The 16,243-nt window shown below is 49.2% G+C and overlaps 1 protein-coding gene across 4 annotated transcripts in view; it reads left to right on the top strand.

Annotated features, from left to right (window-relative positions):
- VWC2L (von Willebrand factor C domain containing 2 like) overlaps window positions 1-3,554 on the top strand; it is a 122,082-nt gene extending 118,528 nt beyond the window's left edge. For 2 of the 4 annotated variants that reach the window (XM_018071933.2, XM_008934580.3), the window contains exon 4: window positions 2,919-3,554. In XM_018071933.2, coding sequence (XP_017927422.1) covers window positions 2,919-3,067 — 149 coding nt within the window. In that variant the 3' untranslated portion in view covers window positions 3,068-3,554. The remainder of the gene's footprint in view (window positions 1-2,918) is intronic. The other 2 variants (XR_001920578.1, XM_025895019.2) reach the window with 2 other exon arrangements.
- The last annotated feature ends 12,689 nt before the right edge of the window (window positions 3,555-16,243 follow it).

Here is a 16,243-nt window from a genome sequence, read left to right on the forward strand (position 1 = left end):
TGGTGACTACTTTTTTCCCACATAGCCTCCCTGGGGAAGCTCAAGAGGGAGAAGAGACCTGGGGCTGCTGGTAGGAGGAAGGGCAGCTGTGGCCATGATGGAGCAGCCATGGAATGAATGGGCAGATGAGCAGGATGCAAGGAAAAATAGGCTTTTGCCCAGCTGGCAGCACCCCATCAGCCAGTCCCACTTGGATCACCCTTGGCTGAGTGACCCCTGCACCAGTTCAGTGCAGGGATGCAGCCAAAACCCCATGGGAGGGGTGTGGGGTCCCCAGAGCCTGGCTGGGAGGCAAAGTTGGCTCTCCTGAGAGTGAGCAAACCTGCTTGTTCCTGTCACTGCTGGCCTCCCTCCTGTTCCCAGTGATGGAAACAGGCTGGCCCTGCCATAAATCTGGAGAAGGCTGTGTCTGGAGACAGGTGTGGGTGTCCAGGCAGCACTGGCTTCTCAAATGAGGTGATTAACACGCAGCCACAGGGCAACAAGAGAGAAAATAATCTTCCCCTTTCCTTGCCACCCTCATCTCCAGAGGAAGCTTTTTGTTTAAATTACAATGAAAAGGGGTATTTTTTTGCTCTGGGAGACCAGAGCAGGCTGTTGCACGAAGGCTGCCCATGCTGGGTATCCCTGACACTGACAGGCACTCAGAGCATCCCATTAGAGAGGGACAGGTACTTATTTCATCTTCAAGTGCAGCTGGATACAATATTGGCATTTTCATTGTGTTTGAACCCTGGACATTTAATGGCAGCAAATGAGCCGACCTGGCCCCTGCTGGGAGCCACAACACACCACGTCCCACTGGGCTCCAGGAGGCAGAGAATTAAATCTGAGATGGAGAGCACAGGGACCCAAAAGCTGTGGGAAAGTATGACAACCTCAGTGGGTTGCCAGAAACATACCACAGTTGGGATTACAGCCTTTCCAACCAGGACCGTGTCTTCAGGAGAGATGTTGGCTTGGGAGATCTTCAGCTCCTGACCAGAATGGGCCATGACTTTTATAACCACAGGCCTGCAAAGGAAAACACAGATCCCATGTGTGCACAGGTGGAGTTGGGCTGTTCTGTGTCACTGTGTGTCCTTGGCTGGTAACTCCTGGCTTTGAAGTTCTTTGCAGTGTGGAATGACTGAAGTTGGAGGGGCCCTTTGGAGCTTGTCCAGGCAAAGCCCAGCTCAAGCAGACTTAAAACACCCCCACTCCAGAGCACTGCTCCTCCACTGCCAGCAGAGCTGTGTCACCTGAACCCTGGATCAACATGTGGAGTTGGATCTGTGTCCGGAGCAAAAGCCTGCTTCTTCCTGGCATCCTGATGGATTCATGTGCTGGCTAGGCAAAGGAGGAGGCATCATGGAGCACACGGACCTTCCCAGTGCCACAGCCTGCCTTCCCAGGCCCTGCCATGGAGGACCCATGCAGGACCCATGTTCCCCAGCAGGCCTGGGGAACACCCTGTCACCCCAGATTCTGGTTCAGGAGCCATCAGAGGTGTCTTTCTCCAAGCACTTCTGTTGTGGCTTCCTGAAGATGGATGTGAAATGTTGCAGTAGGAACTGATCTGCATTTGAAGAAGCCTTTAATAACGTCAGGAGGTTGCTTAAACACAAATAACACTCAGGCACCCTGAATGGTCTGGTTAAGCCCAGCCCTGTCAAACCGGTGGCCTTTTGAACAAAGGGTCCTGAGGAGCATCTTAATAAATAAAGTGAGGGCACTAATAAATCAATACATCTCTGAGACTTGTTAAACATGAGACCCCAGCACTGGGTTGGTTACAGCTCAGTTTCCAGCCATGTAGAGACCCTTTCAAACAGCCTTAAGCCCAAGACTTAAGCAAGAACTTGCCCATCATTTCATGTCTGTACACACTCTCATCTTTGGAATGCACCTCGTGCACTGGAGGCACAATTAGAACCGGTGGCAGCCGAGGGGTGACATTTCAGAGCGGCACTTGAGCCACAAGACTTGTCAAATGTCTTTGTGCTTCCCCAGTGCTGTGAATGCGACTGCCTCGAATTGTGTGTGTGCTGCTGGCTGTGACAGTAATTCCTGGCACCGAATGATGCAGGAGGGAGAGGGGAGGAAGGGAGGGCTTGCAGGGGGTCAGGTGGCAGTGGGTATTTGTGGGGCTTTTACAAGGGGGAGGAAAGGGCTTTAAGGTCCCTTCCAACCCCAACTGTTCTGTGACTGGGAAATAAGATTCTTGCTGACCTGCTGCTCAGCTTTGATATACTGTGTAATAAGGAAGCTAAAAAAACCCCCCAAAACAATAATGAGCAGATTAAAGGAATTACCCTTGAGAAAAAAAAATAGATTTCATTAGAAAGCTTATTTGACAGGTGAATTATTTTGCTAATTTGATGCTACAGCTCATTCATGGTTAATAGCCCCAACTGGTGGGGGGGTCCCTGGCGTTACCTGGTGTTGCAGCCCGGCTGCTGTGGGGACGAATTGGCTCTGGTCCCTGCAGCTCAGTGCAAGCTCACCAGGCTGGAGCAGCGAAGGCTGGGCTGTGTCCTGATGCTTGTCCTCATGGTCTTGTCCAACAGGCAAAATTAAGGAGAAAAATTAGAGGGCAACTAAAGTAGAAACAAGCTGAGTGCATTGATGGGGCATCCGATGCCATTTGTTGTAGGGGTTGGGTACAGAAACAGAGAAGGAAAGTTCCGAGGCCTTTTTTTTTTTTCCTTTAGTGTCTGAAGGCATCCAAAAAAGTGAGACTAGTGATGGGTGTGGGGCAAAGGCTCGGCACTGAGCAGCTGGAAGGAGCATTGCTGGGATTTCGGCAGTGCTGTGGCCAGAGCAGTGAGGGGTGGGGGCTGAGCACCTCACTGCTCCCAGGGGCTGGGGCAGAGCTGCTGCACCCCGTTCCGAACCAAAGACGTATTTATCTCTGTTGCCCCCGTGTGTTTTTGCAGGTCCGAACTGCTTTGCGGGAACCACGATAATTCCCGCCGGCATCGAGGTGAAGGTGGACGACTGCAATATCTGCCACTGCCACAACGGGGACTGGTGGAAGCCGGCGCAGTGCTCCAAGCGGGAATGCCAGGGCAAGCAGGCTCTGTAGTGGGACCGACCCCCCGCCAGCGCCAAACAACCCTCTGGGGACGATGAGGAAGGAACGGCCTCGATGCTGCCCCCGCGTCCGACCTCCCGCCACTGCAGCAGGGTCACCAGCGACACCTGCGAGCGTCCCGCACAAGCAGAGATTTGTACCCGCGGGGAAGGGTCTCCCTCTGCCCCCTCCTGCTCTTCTCTGGCTTTGCACACTGTGTATCTGGTGTCTAGGTATCTCCTCTGCTTTTGTAATTACCAGTGCTTGGGAGGGATGCAGTGGTCAGGTTTGGGGAGGAAAAAGAACGGCCCACGCAAGTCCTCAGACTGGTGATGCCTTCGAGCCGACGATCGGTTCACCGCTCTCACTTTCTGCGACGTGGATCGTGGGGTTTTTCACATTTATTTATTTAAAGGTTTTTTGCTATTGTGATTTTTTTTTTTTTTAAGCCTCTTCCTAAGCTGGGATCATTGGGACAATACAGCTGTGAGTGAAGCGATGGATGGAGCATTTTTATTGTGTCTATAAGTGGGAGTGGCACTAAGGACTAAGGAGGGAGGTAGAAATTAAAAGGGGAGCAAGGTGTTAAAAAAAACCCCAACTGGAATGTAACCTGCAGCAGGACTGAGGTAGATGCACAGGTATGGGCCAGACAGCCAAGACACAAAGCTGTATCTGTGTTACACTTTCTCCACTGAGTGGGGACAATAAAGTTGAAGACACTTAAACAGTCACCGTGACCTTGATGGGAGCAGGAGCCCACCCTGGCTGCTTGGGCAGGGCAGGGCAGGACAGGCAAACAGGCAGGAGGGGCTGGAAAGGCACCAAGAAAGCAGCGTCTCACCTGGATGGTCTCTGTGTGAGGCCTGGCCGGGCGTTGTGGTGAAGGATGAGGGTCCCATCTGTTCCTGGTTCTCGGGCTGAGTGTGTGCCCACCTGCGTTGTCCCATCCCTTGGTGCCAAGGCTGCCCTTGCTGGAGCCAAGGGCAGCATTTCATTGCCTTCAGCAACAGCAGGTCACACCAACCTGATCCCCACACACAGGGAGGTTTCCAGGAATGTCCCATAGCACTAACCTGGCTCAGCTGGCAGACAGACCCTTTGTTGCAGCAGGAGGGAGCTGCCCTGGCTCTCCCTGGGAGCATCCATGCTGCTGGGGATAAAGCAAGCCACGGTGCACAGGGAGATGGGGCTGGGCTGGCCACATCCATGGGAATTGCCTCTTGGTGAGGGGTGTCTCTAGGAGCAGCTCCGTGCCTGCCTCCCAGGAGGAGAGGTCCCCACGGTCCCCACCTGCAGCCGAGGGATCCCGTCAGGCTTTTCGGCACTGGCACCTCCTGCTTTCTCAGGCTGCAGCTTCCAAGTGATGCTGTGAAAGAAAAGCCACCAACGTCATCTCCCTGCTCTGCCTGCCCAGGTGAGCACAGGAGCCTTTCCCATCATTGTCCACGCTTGGTTCCCTGCTTTTTTTGGTCGTGGCCATGAGGGTGATGGTGCTTGTTTTGTTGAGTTCAGACTTCAGTGCAGCACCTGCCCTCGGCAGCGGCGGCCGCAGATCCCCCCTAGAGCATCTTCCGCCAGCGGATCAGCACATGGGGCTCGGTTCATACACACTGCTGCCTTTACATTTTTATTTCCTCCCCATTTTGGTGTTTTATGGAGGGCAGGGGTGGGATGAGCATGAGCACAGCGACTGCTGTACTGCAGCTGAGCACTGGCTTCCTGCAGGCTGAGCATCAGAGGTGCTGTTGCCACATTCCTGTGTGAGCTGTTGCCTGTCAATGACTATCCGGTTTCAAAACTTTCAAACAATAGTGTGCCTGAAACTAGTGAGGAAAAAAACAATCTGTAAAAATGGGGGGGGGGGTCGAGGTGTCCTAGAAACAATATTTGATGTGTAAAAGACTATATTATTAAAAAATTATTTTGTTAAATATAAAGTGTGTGAACCAGCAAAAAACCCCAAAATTATATACTTGTGGTGTATTTTACTCTGCTGATCATCAGCCCCTCAAGCTCCCAATTCCCCATCTCATCCCTTGCTCCAGCCCCTGGCTCTCCACAGTGCTGGTGAGCGTTGCTGGAGTGGGAGGAGTGGGCTTGGGGTCTGGAAATAGCCACAAGAGTCCCATGGACAGGATGTGTTGCCCAGGGAGCATCTCAGCCATAACTCAGTAAAACAGATTTGCTTTGCCAAACAGGGATTCCCTTTTTGGGAGCTGCCATGGACTGACACGGCTCCCAGGCTCTCGCTTTAACCTCCATCTGGCTTTGGCTTTTTCTGGTGCCATTTTTGTATTTGATGCCATTTTTGTATTTGATGCCATTTCCTGAACATGGAAATTTGCTTTCAGTTCACAAACTCCATTTGGTACCTCCAGATGCATCATTATTTACACTGATTAGTAGTTACTCCAATTAATTACAGCTTAATTACTGTAGTTAATGTTTGTACAGTGCTTGGAACAAGTACAGCTCTATACGTGCCACATATTATTATTTTCTTCGTTATTAATTAAGCACCATCTCCATTCCATGCTGTGCTACTTCATTATTTCCCAAGGAGTCACTGTAGCGCCCTTATTCCCACCCAGGAGTACTCTTCTCCCAGCTGCCACCAGGATGCTGCGGTGCTGGACCAGCATGGGACGAGCAGTGGGATTGCTAAGCAACATGGGAATGCTTGGGTTTTTTCCCTTCACCCTTTCAGGGCACTGTGCCTGAAACAAATGGAAAATAAAAGGCTGCTGGCAGGGGACGTGCCATGGACCACGCACAGGGAGCTGGAGTGTGCAGGTGGGGGACATGAGGGAAAGCCCTGCAGCTCCCATCACAGAGGTGTCTGCAAGGTCTCCATGAGATCAGATTTTCTGGGAAATCTTCCACTCTTCATGTGGAAGAGTTGCCAATCATAGGTGGGCAGTGTTTCCACAGCACTGATGTGCTTGGAGCAGTAGCCCCAAAAATCACTGCTACTGGCTCTGCTTCCTTTCAGCCCATGTCAGGCCAGGGCAGATCCAGAACTGAAATCCCATCAGGTGCTCTCCAGATACACCACAGTTTTATCCTCATCCCAGTATCCTTCCTTTCTGCCCTTTTTTTTTTTTTAACGTTGTAGTTCATTTCTGCCTTTAATTAATCACAGCTCTGGGCCAGCCAGACCCATTAACTACTCTTCTCATTTAGACCTTTCAGAGATGCAGTTGCAGATGCAATTTAATTTGTTGACCTGTGATCGATAGCAATTAATACCATCTCTTTAATCTTGTTGAAAGGTTCGTCTTGGGCTTCCCAAGGCTGCCAGCTGAAGGGAAAGGTGCCTGATACATATGTTATTAGATAGGGGGGCACAACCTCCTCCGTGGGCACCGTCCTTCCCGTCCCCCGGGCTGATGCTCTTCAGAATATGACAAGTATTTGTGAGAGATGGAGAAAAGAAGGTAGATGAAGGTGAGGGAAGATGCTGAGAGGTAGAGAAGAGCAGGGAGCTTGGTAGGGCAGAAAGTAGGGGAAGGTAGAGTTGATGGGTTGGAAAAATGAGGGGTAGAGAGGGGAGATGAGGGGAGACAGAAATGATACAGCCTAGGAGATGTGGCTAGAAAAGGGAGCTGAAAGGACTTGAATTGGAGCAGAAGAGCAGGTCAGAGAGTGGAGAGCTTGGAGGCAACACCTTCAGCAGGAGTAGCAGTGAGTTTTGCAGAAGAAACAGACCCAGAGCTAGAAAAATGCTCCTTCCTCCTGGGGTTCCTTACGCCCAAGCTTCACTCCTTTGATGGGATGATTTTTTGCTCCCCCAAGTGCTGCAGTTCTGTACAGCTCCCTCCTCCTCCTAGCAGTGGGAAAGCCCATCCTGAGAGCATCACCTTTCCCTGTCCTCATTAATATGCCATTACTCAAGATTGTTTTATAATTAGTGGAATGTTTCCTGCACACCCCGGGGGGGGCTGATTCAGCTCCGGATCACCTGCAGAGCATCAGCGGGATGATGTCGTTCTCTCCCAGGAGCCTGCAAGGCACGCTTAAAACCAGGCTAAGGCTGGGAAAATCCTGGACTTTGGGTACTCTCCATCCTCCCAGTGCTCCTTGAGTCAGCAGCATGGAATGGCTTCAGTGGCACATCATGAGCTGAGTCCCCTGGGGACCATCCCCTGGCTCAGATGGTGGATCTGCTGCAGCAGCCCCCATCCAGCCACAGCTCTGCTAAAGGCAAAGAGCAAATCCTCAGATTCCAACACAGCAGGAGCCATGAAGTGTTTGTCTTTGGTGGCTGTTAAAGGGGAAAGAGGGCCCATCCACCTTCCTTGTAGTGTGGAAGCTCAGCTTTTAAAACACAGAAGATAGAATGTATGGAAAGAAAGTAAGTGACTGTATTTATATATTTAGGTCCATGGAATGGTTTGGGTTGGAAGGGACCTTTTAAGGTCCATTTAATATACCATATTGTATTTATTTGTATTTGCAGATATACTTCCTACATTTTCAGAGGGATTTTTTTTTTTTTAGGGAAGGTACCTTTTCACCATGACTAACCTCAGTGCCTAAAAGAGGTCTGCTCTCAGAAGATGCCAGTTCATGCCCCCACTCAGCCACACACAGACAAAGGGATAATTATGCACTAGGAAATAGGAAGGAAAGACAAAGTACAGCAGGAAAGCTAAGTCAGGCTGGCACAGAACTAGATGGTGCCCCCACCAGCACTCCTGGTCTCCTCTGTGCCGGGGCTGAGGGACAGGTGATGGTTGGACCCACCTGCAGAGGTGGCCTCACCTTCTGGGCAGCGATGGCTGTTCAGTGTGAGACAGACAAAGCCTCTCCTTTCTCGGAGTTCATGTCCTCTGGCCACGCTGGCTCCCTTGGGGGAATAGAATCACAGAATAGTTTGGGTTGAAGGGATCTCAGAGACCATCTTGTTTCACCCCCTGCCATGTGCCCTTCTCTGGGCACCTTCCACTATCCCAGGTTGTTCCAAGCCCCGTCCAGCCTGGCCTTGAATGCTTCCAGGGATGGGGCAGCCACAGCTTCTCTGGGCAACCTGTGCCAGGGCCTCACCACCCTCACAGGGAAGAGTTACCTGCATTTAATTTATTAAGTATTTTAATTCGTTATCTGCATCCCTGGGAGCTGTCAGTTGATACTTTCTTGGCACTGGGCTTCCCATAGAAGAAGGCAAGAGGGTGGGTACAGTACATATATATAGCACCAGGGGACATTATCTGACAGTTTCAGGGCATCCTCCCCAACTCAGCCTCTCTGATCCTCGGCTCCTGCAGCATCTCTGCTGTGGGTACATGTCCCTGACCCTTTCTGCACTTTGCCCCATTTCAGTGGCCCAACCAGTCAGGTGAAAGGAGCCTTTGCCATGTGACTTTCTGATGTTGGTGTCAGATACAGGAGATGGGGATCTGGGGAAAGGAGGGAGAGAGAGAAAGAGCAAGAGCTATTTAGACTTGTTTCAGTGGGGCAAAGCAGGATTTCAATAATAATTAATGCCACCATTAAAGATCCTCATTTAGATTCTAAGGCATCTGGCACTGGAAAGGACACAGTGAAGGTACTTGTGGCCATTAAACACAGACAATGTTCCATGTGCTGTTCTCCTGGTAGTGATAACCCAGGAAAGCTTGAAAAGAAACCACCAGCCCGCTCTCCCACCCTATTATGCACAGGGATTATCCCGTTGCCCATATGGATTTTCTCCGCAGGTATTGCAGCACTGGCTTGGCTCTGTGTTTGGACAAACAGCCAAATCCATGCCTAGGGAGTTTTGGAAAAAGTCCTATGAATCTCAAAGGCAAAACTCCAAGAAAGCAGGTGAAAAAATGGGGCTCAACAGGCTTTACATTGTCCTTACAAATTATGTATGATGAGCATCGAATCACAAAATAGTTTGGTTTGGAAGGGACCTTTAAAGTCCTTCTCATTCCACCCTCCTGCCATGGGCAGGGACACCCTCCACTACCCCAGGTTGCTCCAAGTCCTGTCCAACCTGGCCTTGGACACTTCCAGGGATGGGGCAGGCACAGCTTCTCTGGGCACCTCTGCCAGGGCCTCCCCACTCTGCCCACCAAGTACTTGGTTAATAAACATCATTTTGGTTTAGCAGACAGGGACCAGTGGTCTTTGCTGTTTTCATTAGTTACCTGGCTTGGTGGATGCACCCTCTGCCTTGCTCAAACAGGTTTCTGGACTTCCTAGGCCCTGCTCTGTTCCGTTAATTTGGCTGTCGTTGCCATTTCTCTTTTTTTTTCAAAGGACAAAAGCTTTGAGAAAGGGAAGAGATAAAAATGTGAGGAACTTGCTCTGCTGCAAATAATCCACTCCCATACACGCTGAAAGGCTCGTTTTGCAGTCCATTAAGCTCAAGTTAATGCAGGTAGAGCATGTCTGGCACCGAGAGGATGGTAAAGGTTTCGGGCTTTAATTTTACTCAGATGGAAAATCCTCCACGTTCCTGGCTGGTGTCGGCACTTCTGCAGCAAAGACAACAGGCCCCGCAGGAAGCATGAGGCCAAGGTTAAAGCACTTCTAAGTCAAGATGCAATGATACCCAAAGAAGCAATTTCCCATTGTATTGCGGATCTTCTGGCACTTTACTGGCATGAATAGAAACTGCGAGTGAAAGGGGTGCGTGGGGACCCATTGGAGCTGCAGATGGCTTTAAATTCCCCCTAACTTTCCCTGGATTCAAGGTTATCCTCCTGGCTTGCCGCAGGCCTGCGCACTTGGGCTAATTGCATTTCCAAACAAGCGGTGGCAGTGCCCCTCCTCGCCCCCGCCGGCGTGAAGGGAAAGCAAATGGAGACGTGCCTGGGTAATAGAGCCTGTTTGTTATCATGCTGTGAAGCTCCATGGGATGTTTTAGCCCTCGTGGTTTCGCTTTAAACATCCTAAATCCCACTGCTTTTGTCAGCAGGGTGGAAAACAAGAAATGGGAGGAGGCACAGGAGCCTTGGGCAAGGGAACAGGGACACGTAGGGAAAGACAACCCTTAAAATTTCCATGATGGTGAAAGAGTCTCCCTGTGGGAGGGGACAGCGTGAGAAAAGTGGAGATACCATAAGGCCTGTGAGGTGGAGATACCACAGGTGCCATGAGACGATGGGGTTTCCCTGCCTGCTCCTCTTGGAGCTTCTCAGAAAATCCAAGGCTGGTCTCCAGCTGGAGCCTGGGGACTGATGCATCATTTGCAGTCCCACTTCTCACCAAAACAGTGGCAACCTGGGCTCCATCCTCCTGGATTTGAGAAAGTGGATGGCAAACCAAAGCCATCATTTCCTAGGCCAAAATCCCCCAATGTTTGTGTGCTACCAGTGGCTGTGCCTTGTAGCAGAAATACAGGAAATTTCTTCTGTGAAACCATGTCAAGAGCAGAAATAAGAAGCTGATGAATGGGAAACAAGATCTCGAGGGTCAGTGTAGAAATAGAAATTTATGTGGATGCATGCCTGAATTCCTGACCAGGGAAGCACACACACCCCCTTAGAAGGAGTTACCACAGCAAGGGAACTGTCACTGGCCAGGCTGGGCCTGTTGCACCTCTAACCCTCAGCAGGGTGGAGAGGTTTTGAGAAACCCACAGACTTGTTCAGTCATTTTGTCAGATACACTCTTCAACCAGCATTACCCAGCCAGGGGCATTTGGCCTTAATTTTTGAGACTGAAGACACTGTTTGGGTAATAAAAACACCTGTAGGAACATAACACATCATAGCAAAGATTTTGCTGCCTCCATGTGCAGGGGCCAGCAGTGGGCAACGGTGCTGGAGCCTTGTCCAAGGGAAGCCTTGAGGTGTCCCAGCCTTTCCCTTACCTTTGAAGAGAAAAGAGGGACCGAGCAGATTAGAAAACATGAAAAGAAGGAAACGTGAAAACAGTTGAGCCACATTCCCTTCACCAAACAGAAATTTGGACCAGAGAAGATGCAGGGGTAAAACTTGGCCTCATGAGAGGATGCTGCATCCAGCACCAGCACCAGGAGTCTCTCCCCATTCCCCGTGGATCTTAAATGCTCCATTCCCCACAGGAAATTATTCCCATAGGTATGAGCAAGAGGCCCCTCCACCTGTTTTTCTCATATCTATTTGGTGACAAATGTATGTTAATCTGCACCACCTCTCTGACCCTGGGAACTTGTGCCTTTCACAGGTAAAAGTGAACTTGGTACTTTTCCAGATATTATTTGGATGCACCAGGTAATACTGAAGTGCCATGGCTAGAAATGCAATATCAGGAGGACAGACCACACCCAAAGCAGGACCAGTTTAGTGATATTAAATTAGCACAGAGCCTCTAATTCCTGAAGAGGAGCTGCTATAAAAGTGATGTAACTGTCAATGCAACACCTCATGAGTTTTGTTCTTACTATTTTTTACCAACAAATGTTTCATCCCTGCCCTGCTGTGGAAATGCTGCACAGTAAAGGGTGAGGGCTCACCTACCTGGAAAACAAGGGCTTTAGTGCCTGCTCTGAAATAGGTCATTTACAGCGACTACAAGTGGTACTAATACAGTTGGGGGCCAGCAAATCTCAGGGAGCTGTGCTTCACACCACTGTGAGGGAGAGTTCACTTTGGGAAGGAAAATGAAAAGTTAACCAAAAAGCCATTTCCAAGAGAAATAGTCCCACTGTACATCATCAAACTAATAAAAGTTACATGCAGTCATGTAACAGAGGGAAATTCTGCCTTCTCCTGGTCACAAATCATTTTAACCCCATTTGCTCTTGTTCTCAGGCTCAGAACACAATTGCAGGCTTCTATCAGTCTTGTTGGTGGATTTATGCAGCTCTTTAACTGCTCACCTACTTCTCATCTCAGTCTTTTTGATTAGTGAATTACGGAAGCATTAATTAACTTTTAAGAGGCAGATAGCAGGTTTGTTTTTTCTTCTGTGGATCACTTAATCAAAGGTGGGCCTGAGCTGTTCAGTTATAAGTGGAAATCTAGAAATGGAGAACAGCCACATTTTCAGGTTGTGCTTTACATACCCAGCAGCAAACATTTTAATATAAGATTTTAAAGGAAAAGAAGGGATCTAAAGAAGCATCAGTTTCTAGAAGAAGCCCAGCCTTTGCCAACTCTCCTGCTTTACAAGTTAATTTTCTGTGGAAAAATAAAACCCACTGCAGTGATGAAAAAGGAACAGAATTCCTGGGAAAACTTGGCATCAGGTCATTGTTGGTCTTGGCAGAAAATGGAAAGGGAAGTCTGGAGTCGGGGGCTGATCTTTGGCCTTGGTGACTGAGGAATGAAGAGCTCTCAGGTGGACTCTTGCACAGTTTTGGGCTGTGGGAAATCATAGAGTGGTTTGGGTTGGAAGGGACCTCAAAACCCATTTTGTTCCACCCCCTGCCATGGGCAGGGACACCTTCCACTAGACCAGGTTGCTCCAAGCCCCGTTCAACCTGGCCTTGAACACTTCCAGGGATGGGGCAGCCACAGCTTCTCAGGGCAACCTGTGCCTCACCAGGGCAGAACTTCTTTCTAACATCTAATTGAAACCTGCCCTCTGTAGTTTGAAGCCATCCCCCTTGTCCTATCACCTCATGCCACTAAATGGCTTGTGCAGAAGTACCTTGAATGTTCACGGTGAACAGATGGATTTTATGGGTTCATATAAAATTTCCATTCATTATCATTGAAACAATAAACACTGTGGGCTCAGCACTTCTGAAAAGCCAAGTTTGTGGGGTTTTCAAGGCTGACATCCTGAACTGAGATGGGGGAAACCAAAGTACCCAAAGTACTTTGATCTGATTAACTCCAAGTTTCTGGCACAAGCAGAGGTTGGAGCCTGTGTGAGTCAGGATCCAGCCCTCAATGGCAGCCACCAGGATGAGAGAAGATGCACAATAGTAACAGAATCACAGGATTATTTAGGTTGGAAAAGACCTCTGAGATCATCGAGTCCAACCTGTGACCCATCACCATAATTTCAACTAGACCAGAGCACTGAGTGCCACATCCAGTCTTTCCTTAAACACCTCCAGGGATGGGGACAGCTAAGACTAAAACCAATGAAGGAGGGCTCCTTCAAGGTAGAACAGACCTCTCTCTGCCTTCTCCTCAGCCAAACCCTTTGATGGACCCTCCTAAGGCACAAATCACTCTGTGTGTGTCATCTTTCTCAATGAAATGTTACTACAATAACAGATCTCAAGTGTCCCCTGAAGGCGCGCTGCTCGATATTTATAATCACTTAATAAACACATGAGAAATGGCACAGTACAGCCCTACATAATCTATGTGCAATGATCCTTGGTGACAAAGTGTAAGTGACCAAATCCCTTTCCAGGTCTAATGATATTTTGCTCCAGTAAGCCAGTGATATATCTCATATGGCAAAAATAAAGCACTCATGCATAAAATTAATACAGTAAGCTCTGAAGTCATAAAGCTTTCAGTCTGTGATATATTAGATGGGAAAATGACCAACCTGTAATTCAAGTTCTTCCAGTACCTTATTCCCGATAGGTTGTAGGGTCACCTGGGCATTGCATGATCAATCCAGGCTGTTCCAGGGAGGAATGAATTACTCACCAACCAGTTCAGGGGCCCATTAGGGTCACGTGCATGGAAAGCCCTGAGAGGACACAGATAGCAGCTTCTCCTCATAGAGGTCAAATGTTTCTGTTCTTTCAAAACCTGCATAAGAAAACTTACAGCAAATTGCCTCCATCCATTTTCTTCCCCTTATTCCTTCTAGAAGGGCTCACAATGTGACCAAAGGCATTTGGTCCAAGTGGACTGACTGAAGTATCTGGGCCTCTTTCTAGGCAGGGTGCTCTGCTATCTAACAGCAGAAATACAATTCCCACGTAGGCCTCCAATATAATTAGAAACAATTTGTTAGAAGTCCTCAAAAAGCACCACAGCAACATGCCCAAGCAGCCTATGCCAGACACTGCTCCCAGAAACACCACTTTATTGTTCACCACTGTGAGCCTGTGCCACCCCTCACACACACCAGCCATCCCAGCACAGTGGCAGGTTGGCTACTGGCTGTCTCTGGGGGGCTGGGCCACGGCTGGCCCTTGGTTCTGGGCTCGTGTGCTCTGGCAGACTCACCCCCCACACACTGCACAGCCCTCCAGGAGCCCCTGTAATGCCCTAGTCTTCTCTACCAGTGTGAGCTGCTGCCCAGGAAAATTTCTCCAGTCACCTTGAAAACGTGAGGAACAGTCCAGAAAGTGAGAACAGGGGCAGTGAATCAACCAGCAGTGCCACAAACCTGCAGCTGAGAGAGGGCTGTGAAAACACGTTGCCACTGTGAAACCTGCTCCATGCAGCACCCTGCTGGGGCCCAGCTGAGAGCAGGACATAGGGGTGCAAACACAGCCCCCTCCATAAAGATATCACAGAATCATCACAAAATGGTTTGGGTTGGGAGGGACCTTAAAGATCATCTCATTCCACTCCCTGCCACGGGCAGGGACACCTTCCACTAGACCAGGTCGCTCCAAGCCCCATCCAGCCTGGCCTGGGACACTGCCAGGGATGGGGAATCCACAGCTACTCTGGGCAACATAATTACACTCAGTAGTGTCAGACACTGACATTACCTCTGCAGGTGTGCTGCATACCTGCTCATTGCTGATTGCAGGAACCCAGGGATCAGAAATCCAACCCAAGGACGATTTTTCAAGGTCCTTCTCTAACAGCGCTGCTTGCTCAACTGGATGCAGCAGGGATCACACACAAGAAGACCCTGTAGACTCCATCGTTCTGCAATCCATCCCTTGTTTCAACCAGAGAAATAATTATCCTTTGCATGTGAAATGATCGAAGTGCTTAAAAAAAAGAAATCAAACTCCAGCTCCTCAATCAGGAAGGCTGCCAAGCTATCGAATCAATAGGTTGTTAGATACTTGAAGTATGGGAACATGTGAAAGCTATCAAATGATTTCTTTGTTAATAAACTGCTACAGTAATTACCATTAGAATAGAAATGGAAAGATATGGATCAGAAATGGAACGCTGTGAATGGTTTCTCATTAAGTGAAATTAAAGCCCACGGGATTTTTTTTTCTTTTCTTTTTGCCACGACTCTGCAAGGTTTTAAGCTGCTCATGCACCCAGCTTTGTCTACCCCCATTTCACCTTAATATCTTCAAATCAGTGAGCCTCCAGTACAGAGATTTTTTTCTCTACCTCCTCTCCCCCAGTGGCAGAGGGGACAGGGAATGGGGGCTGCAGTAAGTTCATCACAGGTTGTCTCTGCTGCTCCTTGCTATAGGACACGGGGGAAGCTCCTAGCAGCTCCTCCTGCTGCCAAAACCTTGCTGTGCAAAGCCCACACACACAGAGACAGCCAGCATGAGAGTACCATGACCCAAATTACTAACTTGCAAAAGTCTGCTGTGCTAAAACATAAGGTTTCACTTAAAGAATGTGGCAAGCTCCTCAACTCATAAACACATCAGGAGGCAAACCAAACAGCCAGGCCCCCTCCACCCCTCCCGCTCACCACTTGTGATCATTACAGTAATAGATTTTTTGCAGTGAAAAAGCTTGACCTTGTCTGAAGTGCAGGTCAGAGACTGCAATGAGATACTCCCAGGGTTCAGCTTCGCTCCAATTAGCGGGACAGGAATTGTCGTGTTGGCTTCAGGGGGAGGAGGGACAAAAGCACTTGCTGCAGGTGGAGGAATAGTCTGGCTGTCCAAGCTCCCTCAGCTGCCCACACAACAGTCCCAAGTACCCTGACATTGCTCCTCCTCTACCCTGCCTGCAGCTGAGAGCACACAGCTTCCCTCAGGATGTAGGAGGTGCCAAGTGAGTGACCCCGATCGATGGAAGGAGCAGGTCTCCAAAACCCCAACTCTTCTTATGAGAAACAGAAAGGTTGTGGAGGCTGGAAAACACCTTAAAGGTATCACTGAACATCTGCAAATCCCACTTTACCCACAGTGCTTAGACAGGACAACATTAATATAGCCCCACAGCTCTGCACATACAGAATTTCAAGTGATTCCAGACCCTTTTCCAGACCTAATGCATTTAATGAAATTGGTTGTCTTCTACTAGCACTGAAGAAAGGGGGAAAGGACTAATGGATGTACATTAACCTTTTGGTACTAGATTTCCCGATACCAGCTACTAATGCAAAATCCATTAGAGGGAAATGTCTGGGAACTGGAGTGTGTAACTGCTGGAATGCTGTGAGAAGCCTGAAATTCTGAAGTGGACA

Source organism: Manacus vitellinus, unplaced genomic scaffold, assembly GCF_001715985.3.
Source record: "Manacus vitellinus isolate BGI_N305 unplaced genomic scaffold, ASM171598v3 scaffold_20_pilon, whole genome shotgun sequence".
Lineage (NCBI taxonomy): Eukaryota > Metazoa > Chordata > Aves > Passeriformes > Pipridae > Manacus > Manacus vitellinus.